This window comes from Carassius auratus, chromosome 22, assembly GCF_003368295.1.
Source record: "Carassius auratus strain Wakin chromosome 22, ASM336829v1, whole genome shotgun sequence".
In the NCBI taxonomy this organism is placed as follows: domain Eukaryota; kingdom Metazoa; phylum Chordata; class Actinopteri; order Cypriniformes; family Cyprinidae; genus Carassius; species Carassius auratus.
In genome coordinates, this window is record NC_039264.1 from 22,436,968 (window position 1) to 22,450,080 (window position 13,113).

At 40.3% G+C, this 13,113-nt stretch overlaps 1 protein-coding gene and 1 non-coding gene across 9 annotated transcripts in view; one reads left to right on the forward strand and one right to left on the reverse strand.

Annotated features, from left to right (window-relative positions):
• Positions 1-7,729, reverse strand: part of LOC113040029 (transducin-like enhancer protein 1) — a 32,401-nt gene extending 24,672 nt beyond the window's left edge. For 5 of the 8 annotated variants that reach the window (XM_026198244.1, XM_026198243.1, XM_026198240.1 and 2 more), the window contains exons 1-2: positions 6,930-7,728; positions 961-1,121 (exon numbers count right to left, since the gene is read on the reverse strand). In XM_026198244.1, the coding sequence (XP_026054029.1) occupies positions 961-1,121; positions 6,930-6,953 (185 nt within the window). In that variant the 5' untranslated portion in view covers positions 6,954-7,728. Of the gene's footprint in view, positions 1-960; positions 1,122-6,929 lie in introns of all 8 variants that reach the window. The other 3 variants (XM_026198241.1, XM_026198245.1, XM_026198238.1) reach the window with 1 other exon arrangement.
• Positions 7,730-13,015: 5,286 nt separating this feature from the next.
• trnaq-uug (transfer RNA glutamine (anticodon UUG)) lies at positions 13,016-13,087 on the forward strand. Its single transcript has one exon. It is a non-coding gene; the product is annotated as a tRNA-Gln (tRNA).
• The last annotated feature ends 26 nt before the right edge of the window (positions 13,088-13,113 follow it).

The window sequence follows — 13,113 nt, forward strand, 5'->3', positions numbered from 1 at the left end:
AATAAATTCAACCATAACTATCCAGGCAGATACAAGCGTAAAACCAGCATCCATCAGCAGGGCTGAACTGTGTTTATACAGAGGATTGTTTAGCTTATTTGACTGAACTCCGAAGGTGGGAATAGAAGAGACCCTACAATAGGAATGTGGGGACTGGGAGGATTTGCCAAATCCGGCATGAGGGATCAAAGCTGCAGCCGTGTGAAGGCTTGCCAGTAATAAGGAGGGGTGTAAGATTGTGCAGAAGGGGCATGGACTACCATACCGGAGAGAACGCCAGAACCTACCGAAATCACACACGGGTCACGTCTGGTCTGGCCACATTCCTCAGCCTTAGAGTACACATCAAACGCATACCCACAGAATCAAAGCTGCACGTGTATGTTATGAGAATGTGTCGGGCCTTTCCCATTCAGAAGCTGCTGCAAGGGATTTCTGTTGAATACTAACAAAATTCTATGCCCTACTTGTTAGAAATTCCAGCTGGTGTTGAATAGAGGTGTCCAATCCTGCTCCTGGAAGGCCACCTTTTTGCAATAACATCCCTAGAAGTTTCTATTAATCTAGAAGACCAGTACAGGTGCATTTAACAACTGTTAGAACTAAACTCTGCAAGAGAATGGCCCTCCAGGTGCAGAACTAGACACCCATTGTGTAGAAGGTTGATCAGATAGATGGCTAGCTGTTGGGGGTGAAGTCAGTCATCTTGGTGAGGCTGGTTAGAGCTCACACACACATCTTTGGGAAAGCACAAAACTAGTTACCACAAGAAAGCAACCTGAAAACCCTAACCACTGACATCTTAACCTTTTTTTATAGCCCAACAATTGCACTGCATCAGGAATTCTACAAAGACACCCTACCATAGGTTGACAATCACAGGATTGGGAATAATGATTCTTGATAATACTGACATTAGACATCTTAGAGTGCATATATGTATTAGAAAGGGGGTTGTACCTGTGATACTGTGTCTGCAGGAACTGGAATTCCTCCTTTATGCGGTCCAGGGTCTCGGAGTAAGTGAGTTTCAGAGGTTGGGTCGACCCCGATGCTGCAGCGGCCGCAGCTGCGGCTGCAGCGGCTGAAGCAGAGGACCCAGGGGGTGGTTGCAAAGGTGCCTATGTGGGGAAAATAAAGGAGAGTTAGCATTTGAATTTTTTTGAATGGATGAAAATTTATAGCAATTGTCGGGCCTAATGCATGGACCTGGATCCGTTAATCATTTCAACACTTAAAATGAAACTTGCCTTAAAACAGAGAATGATGTATTCTTCAAAAATCAGACTCAGTGCGAACATGATTTGAGGAACTCATTGCACAGAGGTCTGTGACCATGATAGAGAGTGCTATGCACATGGCAGAAATGAAGGACGCTGATGAAAGACAAGCTCCCCAGAATGAGAGAGAAAGCAATGAAAGAATGAGAGGGGATGGGGGTTGGGGTTGTCCATGACATAGGCTCCATTGTAAAGGGATAAAGCATTACAGACAGATGCGTGTCTATATCACATTGGTTGTGGGTGTGCCGAGGATGGGGGATTGGGGTGGGGACCATGGTTGCTGCTAGAATTAAGACATTTGTTCAAAATTAAGCCTGGATTAGAAAAGGGTGCAAGAAAGAGGACCCTATCAGGGTGGGACCCCACCAAGCTAACTGAATTGCGCCAGCTCCAGCAATTAGGAGCTTGGCCTCAGGGTAATGCAGACGGACAGGCAGACAAAAGCCTATGTGCTGTACAGTAGAGCCTTTCCATCCGTCTATCCGTCTTCAAGCATTTCTGCTGACGAAGGTGCTCGAGCTCATGTCATGACTGCACCATACAGGGGTTCCCGCACTTCTCACGGGAAACTCTTCTTCTAATGAGCTAAAAGAGGGGAAAACCGCCAAAAGGGACATGATTGATCAAATGTGAAAGTGCATAAAGCCCCATTACTTCAATTAGCATGGAGCATTTGGTTTTGACGGTAGTCGCATTTACTGCCAAGCACTTTAGCGGCTAACCGTTGGCAAAATGTCATAGGGAATTATGAGCATGTGTGACCTGCATTAACACTGTAAATGCACTGACTTGGCCAAGAGTTACTGAGAAAATGAAAGACAACAGTACATGGACCGTTTAGGCTTAAAACTGGTCTTGGAGGGATGGGGACAGATGTAGCTGCAAATATCAAACAGGGGGTGGGGAGTGTCTGTGGGTGAAAGGGGTCACACTATGTCGGGGCACCAGGCTTGGAGTCCTGGGAGGAAGTTTAAAGGCGGGGGGCGGTTAGACCTAACTACACAGGGAGAATGGAGCCTCTCGGCCTTCGGCTCATAGGAGACACAGCGCATTGTTAGAGACTCTAACGAGCTCCTCTCTCCAGCCCTGCATTTCAATCTGCGGTCCAGATCCCTGGGCACTCACAACTCTGGCAAAGCAGGGAGCACACACACACACTACAATTACTCCTCACAGGTTAAAGAAAAGAGTTTGGAGGACAAGAGGAGGAAGGCCATTTGACGAGGGGAGGCGGGAGGAAGGGGGAATGACACTTGGCTATATTCCCTTCATCCTCTTTATCTCCTCTCGCTCTACCCCACCCAGCCTCTCACTCTGATATTCACCTCTTGTTATTGAATTTTGTGTACAGGTGCAAAGAGACTTCCGGAAGAAAGAAAAAAGGAACAACAAAGAGAGCAGGCCTTCACTGAAAGGCTGAGACCAAAGAGCGAGTCTCATGGAGCTTCTTGGAGACTCAAATGTTCATTAATTAGACATTCAGGTTTCCGAAACCACAGAGTGTCACCACCTCTGAGAGGCCATTATTGTGGTTCTTTCTATGTGTCTGGTCTCAATATGGCAGCCATTTTCAGTTTTCTTGTAACCTGCTTCTCAGGCTAAATCAGCTTGTAAATCCTCTGTGCAACTTTCCTTGATGGTTTTCGCAATAAATGGTCTAATTGACCTCGACAGTTTCACAACAAGGGTTTAACCTGGCATGGACCTGGCAGGGCATTGCGAGCCACTCTTGTCTTAGTGAGAGTCACAGACTTAGTAATCTGAGTAATGGCAAAACTCTGAAAACCTAAGTTGAATGAACTGATTAAATCTTATATTATGTCATGCACATGGGTCACAAATGAAAAGGCAGCTTGAGGCAGTAATGACAATCATGGCAAAATTCTCTCCTTTTTGGACGAGTGAAGAATCGCAAAGAAGTTCTCACATGACCTCTAGTGAGGGACAGGTCTTGATAAAGTTGGAGTCTGCTGGAAATTATAGCTTGTGCTGTCTAGATACTATGAAAAGCCCAGTCTATAGATTATAGGCATGTCCAAGTCCGTTTGTTTACCACACTCACAATGCGTCTTGGAAGGTGTGAGTGTGCATGCAATGTTTTCATTTCCTTCAGTCACACAAAAATCGGCACACTGCCACTACTGCTCTCAAAAAAATGTATTAAAATTGCACCGTTTTGACCCTAAGGTCTTCGGCATGCAAAAGGTTGAAATGTTGTGAGCACCTGCCCAAAATTTTGGGATGTGCGCACATTACACCCTCTTTGTTCATTTTTTCTCCTTTAATTACACGTTTTTTTGCATCAAACCATAATGATCTCCCAAATTCCCATGCCCACTCACTCACTCACTCACTCACTTACAAAGATGCTAAACGAAGAAGCAGCTGCTAAACACTACTGTGCCTATGTCCACTGAGCTGTCCAAGCCACAGCTTCATTCTTTCTGTCAGAGGTCTGGCTGAGGGGCCCTTCAAGATTCCCACATGGCCTGTATCCGAGGATTGCTACACAGCCTGTGAAATGCTGTGGACGGCCATAATGACCAACATCCCAAAACCTGTCAACATGGTGGCCTAACCTTTAATAAAGCCGTTTCTGCTTTCACACACAAATCTCTTGGAAAAAAAACTGACCACACGCTTGACGTTTTCATTCCCAGAGAATAGCTACGGAGCCCAAATTGGGATTCTCCAAACTCTTCAACTGAGTTCATTGTTTAAATTATAACTTTGCCTTAAAAACAGTAGTATATTCTCTTTAGGTGTCTTTTCATAGGAGCCTCACCAAGTGAAGCCTCTGAGAACCAGCAAGCCTGCTAATTATATCATGTTTTTCTGTAAAAAATAAAGCTTTCACATAAACATCCACCCTAGGCAACAGGGTGGAGAAGGACTGAGGCTAAAAATAATTGGAATGGACTTTCTGTATCTTTGAACCATTTGAAGAAGAACCTCTTTTTAGGTGTACACACAAATCCAAGAAACCAGGCGATGCTTTTCACAGCAACATTTGAAGTTCCGGCACTGAATATGAAATCTTTCAACTACAGTGTCAACAACCGGCAGGCATTTGCATTTTAAAGAACCTCCCCGGGAATCTGACCTAGGCACGGCCTCGTTTCATTGATTCCGTACTCTACGGTAGCATGAAGCTTTAAGGAATGCCCCAGTAATCCTTACTTAGATGGGGGAGGGGATGTGGGGTGTAGGACGGTGCCAGGCACCTGTTTCATTAACATCACATCTTTTCTCTACCCTCTCTGCAAGCTCGTTATTCAAATTTCCCTGCTGTCAGGATACATTAGCGGCGCTGCAACGTTGGCTTGTCAGCTGTGGTAATTGCTCTAGGTGCTTCCTTTATGAGGTAACCCGCAGCCTGTTTGTTCTCTCGGTTTCAAGGAATTCCATGCTTTCTCCCAATGACTTTTGCAAACCGAGGGTGACTTGGATGATGGTGCCAAAGCATGTGCAATGGCCGGAATGGGCCATACCCTGATTTCACTTGGATTTCTCTGGATACAGAAGGCTGGAGGAAATGGATACAGTGTCAGGGAGGAATACCGAGAAATACCTTGCATAGCAAGGATAGTGGTGCTCCTCTGCTGGAGACGTCTTAGCTAGAGCAGATCCCTCCAGAAGCCAGAATTAGAACCAATCAGCAGGTGTCAGCAGGCAATTTGTAGGAACTGACAACTGTTTCAACGTGCCGATTAAGATTTTCCACTTGTATGACAATGTAAAATGAGTCTTATATAGCCTCATATGTAAACAATCCAATTTTCTCTCTTTTATCCGAATACAAAAACTTTGTTTAACCCCATAAAATATAGATATGACTCTCTCTATTAGCCTACAGTTAAACGGTGTACAACAACCACTTACTCTCCCATTCAGTGTTAAAAGCACTTTGAAAGCAAACAAACGGATGGACTGACTAATTAGCATGAAAATGATTGTCTTGGTTAAGAGGGGAAATGAAGAGAGATTTTTGACTGATGCCATGCCTACATCAAACAAAAAGTTTTGTATTAAATTGCTTGTTTTAATCAAGATGATAATTTTCGGATGAATTAACCTTGTTCACACACTGAGGAATGAGTGGGTTGGTACGGTCTGTGTTTCAACCTCTTTATTTAACGCATATGGTCTTATTCCAATTTCATCAAGATATACTCACTTATAATTGACTAAATTAAATATCTGTGCCATAGTTAATCAATCTCTCTTCAGATTTTTTATATGGATACTTACAGGTTATATCTAAAACTGTAAAGCTATGATTTGGACTGAAGAAGATCTCTTATTAAGATGATGAAACATAGCTGTATCACATCCCAACCACCTCTTCATGTTTCGGACTGTTCAAGGTGAGTGGAAAGAGGTCGTATTCAGAACTAACTGGGTGCCCTGGAAAAACAGGTTGGACCAATCGATCATTCTAAAGAGAAATAAAAAAAAAAACGAGCAACCTGGTCACTGCAGAGCAACAACTAAAAGGGGTGGAAAACCAAAACACTTCACCTATGTACCGCACATCTCTTTCAGATCACGAAATTGCACACCCCAGTGGAATCTAATTTCCATCCCTTAGGAAATGAATGTCAAAGCATTCTTAGGGAAGGTTGGGGTACTGGGGGAGGGGCGTATAGCGACTGTAGGGAAACCTCAGGAAGGATTTTAACACATAGCTTGATTCAATCAGTCCAGTGTTTTCAATGGTAACTGACACTTATTAAATAGCAGTTGACCAATATAGGTTTTTCAACAGCAAATACGATAACCAAAGAGCAAGGTGACCAGAATCCTGCCCGATATATCTGTGATATAAAGCTTACATTTTAATTACAGCAATTGAGATGTACACTAAACCAAATATTGTGTCCCCGATATTTGCTACATAACACATTGTGCACTATACAGGACTTTTTTATCCTATACCTGCTCTATTCTATATCTATTCTAGCACAGCTAACGTACATATTAATCGACCAAGCAATGCAATTATTGACCGATTAACTTCAAAATGTACAAACATTGGCGGATTTATTGACCTAGCTGATATAGCACTAATACTAAAATTCCCACCTAGCTTTCTTTAAGATATGTTGCATGACTTATGCTAAAAACAACAAACAAAAACAGTATATAAAGAATCTGTTTTTACTTCTAGCATAAAGAAAAAAATACAGGTCTTATAGAGCTGCATCAAAGATGGTCACACTGGAGGTTAATGCAGTACTGAAATCCAAAAAGTAATAAAACCTAAATGTATGAAAGGTGAAAAGAGTGGCACTCTTGTAACTCATAGTCCAGCAGCCGAAATACAGAGATCTGCCTACAACATGAAATGGGCTACACTAACAGTACCATAAAAGAGGAAATAGCATCCTTTAAGCACATTATTTAAACTGATTGCATTGGTCACCACCTTTTTAAAAGCACATTTAAGGGTGGCTTGATTTGATCTAATCATGCCCTGATGAGTAGCACTACTCGGCCAACAACAGTTTCACAATCCATGTCAACATTCAACCTAAATAATGAGACAAAGGGTACAAACAGACTTTGTTTTAGCCTATATATGAAACGTACAGAAGCGCATTGCGCATCAAGCAGACGGTCATTTTACGTAGTGAGGTGACTTACCTGGGGTCGATTCTGGGGAAACATGGTGAACAACGGGTTTGTTGCGGTTCGAGGGTCTTCTGTCTCGGTGTAGCCTCAAATGTTGTTTCAGAAGAGTTTGCGCCGTTCTGTGGGACTCAGAAGAACATTTGGCCCTGTTTCAGCGGCGCCAGGCTCGGCTCGCGCATTCCTCGCTCAAGACTCCCTTTGTTCTGCTTTATCGCGCGATATAAGATGCGCTCAGTCCGGTGTCGAGTCCCTCGCTACGACGCACCTCCAAATATCGAATGCACGCGTTCGGCCTTCAGAGCTCCCCCGCCCTTGAGGTGCTTTACTGGTGAAAATAATAAAGAAACCAAGTGGATGGCCAGCTCTCGTGCTCCCAAGACGCGACACTCAACGCAGCAGCTTCTTTTGTTTGCTTCTCTCTCTCTCTCCTCATCCGCTCCTTGCTTTCGGATCCTCAGCTGATTTTCAATGGGACATGCGAGTTGTTTTCTTCAAGAAAAACGCATGCCGCCCATGTGCAAAAAAGATAAGGGGTTTGGCCTGTGGTAACCAGAAGCAAAGAGTTAAATTCTCAAGTTACACTCATTTCAACCCATAAGACACATGGACTGATCTGCTCAGTGCTGTATTTGTTTATGTATGTGGGTCAGTGACAAATAAGGATGCCTTTGGGATAATTAAAAGGAGGAAACATGGAAATACAGTGTGTTTGATGGTTTCAAGTCGTGTGACTATCAAGAAAAGGCACTACAATACATGGAGTGTATAGGGCTACACAACCTAAACAATATTAAAATGAAGATATTTTGTGGGTACCCTTTTAAAATGAATAAACTGTTCATATTAAAGTCTGTAATATGTGATTTTTTATTTTTTTTACACAGTCATGCTATAGGATTTGTTGTCACATGAGAACAAAATGGCTACCTGAATCTTGGTTAGGCTACTCCACACGCTAACAAAAGTTTTTTAAATATTAATAGAATTAGAGGAACTGCTTGTTTCGATGCCCCTTGTGAAGAAATAAAAAGGTTACAAACTGCTTATGCCAACAGTTAAACGTTATACTGAGGAATTTATACAATTTGACTTTAAGCCATTTCAAATTTGAAAGTAAAATGTTTACTGTTTTTAATGTATTTTAAGTAGAACAATTGTGACACTGGAACACAAAAGCAGTCTTAAGACGCTGGGGTAAATTTGTAGCAATAGCCAAAAATACATGGTATGGGTCAAAATTATTGATTTTTCTTATGCCAAAAATCATTAGGATACAAAGTAAAGATCATATTCCATAAAATGTTTTGTAAATTCTCTACTCTAAATATATCAAAACTAAATTTTTGATTACTAATATACATAGCTAAGAACTTTGTTTGGACAACTTTGAAGGCGATTTTTCTCAGTATTGTGATTTATTATTATAATTATTATTATTTTTTTTTTGTACCCTCATATTCCAGAACTTTAAATAGTTTATCTTGGCCAACTATTGTCCATTCCCAACAATGAAAAGCTTATTTGTTTATTATAAATTATATAAATTATACATTTATTATGTATAAATCTCAGTTTCAGAAAGTTGGTCCAGGATCACAATTTAAAAAAAAAAAAAAAAAAAAATCAAGCATCGAGGACGTCATGTGCAAAAGTCCAAGAAAATAAATAATGTTTTAGCTATAATGATCCAAATGAATAAGTCTAATACAATCTACTCTGCACAAAATGTAAAAAAATTTATATTTTGTGATGCAGTTTAAATATAGCACCTCGTCTCTCTATGCTATTCACACGTTCCCATCACATTGTCTTATTTTATGCAAAGGATTTCGATTGAAAAATAAGGGTGCAGCTAACTGTAAAATGATTGAATGAAATCTCCACGTGGGGTTTGACCCAGCCACAATCAACACTGGCTGCTTTAGCCAATCAGCGTCGAGAGCACCCCACGTGGGGTGCGCTGACCGCTCGCTGATTGGCGCGCGTCACAATTATAGAACCCCAAACGTCAGTCAAGCTCTCAGAGCGACGGAGAAACCATTTAACCCTTTCAGTGCACGCGGTGGAGACGAATTCAAATTCCTATTGTGATGTAAAGTAGCTTCTCTCTCTCTCTCTCTCTCTCTCTCTCTCTCTCTCTCTCTCTCTCTCTCTCTCTCTCTCTCTTCTCTTTTTTTATTACTTTAAATCGCTTTGCATTGTTTCAGGGCACCCACAATCAAATCCCATGGCTAGTGGTTTAAAACGGGGGCCTGTTTCCTATGTAAATCACTTTTTGTTTAGGCCACCAGTCTCTCCATCTGTTTATGAAATATCTTGATTTGGAAGATTCCTGAGACTGTCAGCCCAGCATTCATTTTTTTTTTTATCTTTGATCTTGAAGGCACATGAAAAACAGCTTTGCTATAAAGATAACATGCTCTGGGGGGCAATAAGAACCAGTGTGTGACCTAAATCAAATATCTTGTGTGTGTGTGTGTGTGTGTGTGTGTTGCTCTGGGTCAGGGAATACAGCTTAATAAGCTTACAAAGGCATTATCGCTGAGGAATATCTTGGATGAATTGTTCAAATTTGCTTTTTTTGACAAAACAATATGAACGACAGGGATTTTCCACCATAAATAATATAATACGAAAATTCTCTTTCGGTGTGCAAAAACCACAGGAGACATTTATTAGTATTCCAGTGGCGTGACCCCTTTAGTTGGGCTCATAATTAGAGAGGCAGATATTGAAAAAGCAATTTTCCCACTGTAGAAATCACTACATGGCAGCAGTGCGGCTAAAAAAACAGAAAGGAAGGATGCGGAGGAGGAGAGAAAATAGAGGGAAGGAGGAGTGTAGAGGGATCTGCTTAAAAGAAAGATACAGATTTCGAGGATGTATGGGGACTGGAAGGGGGAGGGTCATTATTGCCATTTTTCCCATGAATTTTAATACACAGAGCAGGTCTCCTGGCCTCTGCAGTCCATATGTATTGGAAACCATATTAGAGTCATGCTGCAGGATGTCTGATGTATGATGTTTGGTCTGTGTTTGTGTGTGTGTGGGGAGACAGAAAAAGAGTATTTTAAAGCTCAGATTTCACACAAGTTTTACAAGCAATGGTCAATATCTCCATTTTTCAGATCAGACGAGAGGAGCTTTCCAGTGGAGCCAAGAAAACTGAACCATTTTTATCCCCTACAATGTTTGACATTATTTATTCCACAGCCGTCCCTCGCAAGTAACAAACTTGATCAATGATCTTCCCCTGTAATTCACTTTCACATGCAGCCCACACAATATTGCACCAACACCGATATGAGCTTTCTGAAAGCTGAACAGAGGAGACCAACATGTTACTTGCTTTGTGTGCTTTTAGCTTTCAGAGCTGGCAGTAGGGTGAGTATTTAAAGAGATAGTTCATCACAAATCCATCATCAGTGATAAATAAGGGAAAAAAATAGATAATAATTTGTGCTTTTGAAAATTCTATTAAAAAAATTTACCGAATGACTCTAAAAATGTCATGTGGTGTAACTATCAAGTTAAAAGTTTTGTCTTTTATATATATTTATGTGTGTGTGTGTGTAAATATCTCACTCATTATTTTAAATAAATATCTTATTCATTTTTTATGTATTTTGTAATGATAATAAATGAATATTGAGTTTCTGGGGAGTTGCACCACCTGACATTTTACAACCTGAATTACCCTGGTCAAAAAAAGTGAATTATCTGATATTTTAAGACCCATCTTGAGAGTCACAAGTTTCTTCAAGGGTCCTCTTTATGACAATATGTCCTGTTTTATAATTTATTGTATTTTAAAAGGCCTTTTCATTATGAATGGACAATTCAATCACCATTATTATTTTTTTACTTTTAATTTAGATATTTCTTATAATGTATATATATATATATATATATATATATATATATATATATATATATATATATATATATATATATATATAAAGAGTTCAGATGTCAAAGCCTATAAGTACGTCTGACGTTTTTCTTAAAAATTAGCATTTATTTCTGACTACTAGTATATAGTTTCTATGTGAGTACTGGTCCTTCTGAATGGGTTGAGGCTGGGATTTAGTGCATTTGAACATTTGAAGTGAAAGTACTTGATGAACATATACTATGTGTGGAGAGTTTTCACTCAGTATCGTTATCTCAGGATGGCTTTTTGAAGCTTTTGCATTGGAACTCTTCATATATATATGAAAATCCGCTCCGCTGTAGCTTTCAAACCTCATTAGCATTTCCGCACATTGAAATACCGCACAAATTTTTCTTTTATGCAAACATACCTGCACACAGATATCAAGCTGACAGCGGTGTCTTCACATTCTCCAATTACAGGTCTATATTTAGAGCAGAAATGGTCACTTATTCAGTGGCGAAGAGATCATTTGTTTGCATTTGTGTGGGTACTCCGCTCTTGGTGTGACACTTGTAGAAGTCTACTTGACTACCTGCTTAAGCAATTGTCGCAATACATGCACTTAAAAAAATGTGACCTTGCTAAGAAAACACTTAATATCAATGATGCAAACTCCACTTTGGGAAAAACTCGACATCTGAAAGACTAAAGACAGAAAAGGAGACGTAAGTATTCAGCCTGCCAGAACTGAGCAGAGAAAAACTAATGGATGAATGGTAATGAGGGTCTGCGGGAGGCGTGTGAGCATGTTCCCTGGCCAGTATAGAGGTGACTGACAGCCAGACAAGACTATGCTGTTGTTGTGATCTCCTCTACACACACACATACACACAAACACCCCCCTCACAGACAAGCCCCATGTCAGCAAGGAGACAGCAGGCTGATTTATTGGATTCTCCTCCCCTGGGAACCCCCCTCCCATCCTCCAGCTCTCCCCCCCATCCATCCATCCCTCCTCCTCTTTCCTGCTTTCCCCAGGGGGCAGAGAAGGGTTAATGACCCACATCAGCATCCACACACACACACACATACTGTCATTCAAGCACATTTGCACCCTTCACAGAATATCGAACTTCAAAACACAGGAACCAGAAACTCCACCTCACTAATTATTCAAAGTATAATTTAAAAGATTAATAACGACAAAAACGATGCTTCAACCTGGAACCAACACAATGTATTTGCATATACAGAGGTATGACACCATAATCATAGATGTGAATCAATTATGCTCTTGGCTGCCTGTCAGTTCATATCTATTGTCATATTAAAAATAGAAAAACATTTTTTTTTTATTGCTATTGTATTTCTGACATTTTAATGAAGCCAACTGTGATGACATTTTCCTAAAACTGTCTTAATTACATTGGTCTAGACTCTATTTTAAGTAAAGATGCTAAAGATGCTATGCTTAAATATTAAGCTTTTCGTTTGTTTATTTGTTCTAATACTGATTTTAAAAAAAGCCTAATTTGTCTCATCATTGTCGCAATCATCGCAAATATCCTCATTTTCTTTAATAATGACTTCAATCACTGTAAATAATGATAATACATACCAAATGTGTTTCGAGCTCAGACTGCCCCCTTCAGTTCAACAGCAGTATTGCAGAATTGATGGCGTGCGTCAGATTACTAATAATAAATTCATGGACGAGGCGTTATAGTGTGATGAACATGTTGACAGTGGACGTAATTGCGATCCTTACGTTTTGCTTTGTGTTTTACACAGATTTTCACGGTTGGTGTGTCTTCATCTTGAGCACTTGATACGATATATGAGCTGTGAAGTTTGATAACATTTGCTTTGCCTCGCGGATTCCACGGGCTTTTGTTGATGTCGTTGTTTTAGCGCGATATAATCATTTTAACGTAGTTTATTGCTTTTAATAGTACGCGCTATAATCATTTTAACGTAGTTTATTCATTTTAATAGTAAGGCAGATTGATAGATTGTGTACTTGTTGAATGAAAAATCAACATGCATTGTTATTCGAAGTTGAGAAGACACGATAAAACGTTTTCTCAATAACATATAAGGTTTTGGGTGTATGTAAGTTATCTGTTGCGTAGCTATATTTTATATGTTAAAAGATTGTATAGGTTCAAGCCATTCTGTATATTTTGAAATATTAAAGCGTCACACGAGCTTTAATGCACGTGGTTCTATGGTGTAATGGTTAGCACTCTGGACTTTGAATCCAGCGATCCGAGTTCAAATCTCGGTAGAACCTGAGGTTTTTTTTTTTTTCTCACTTAA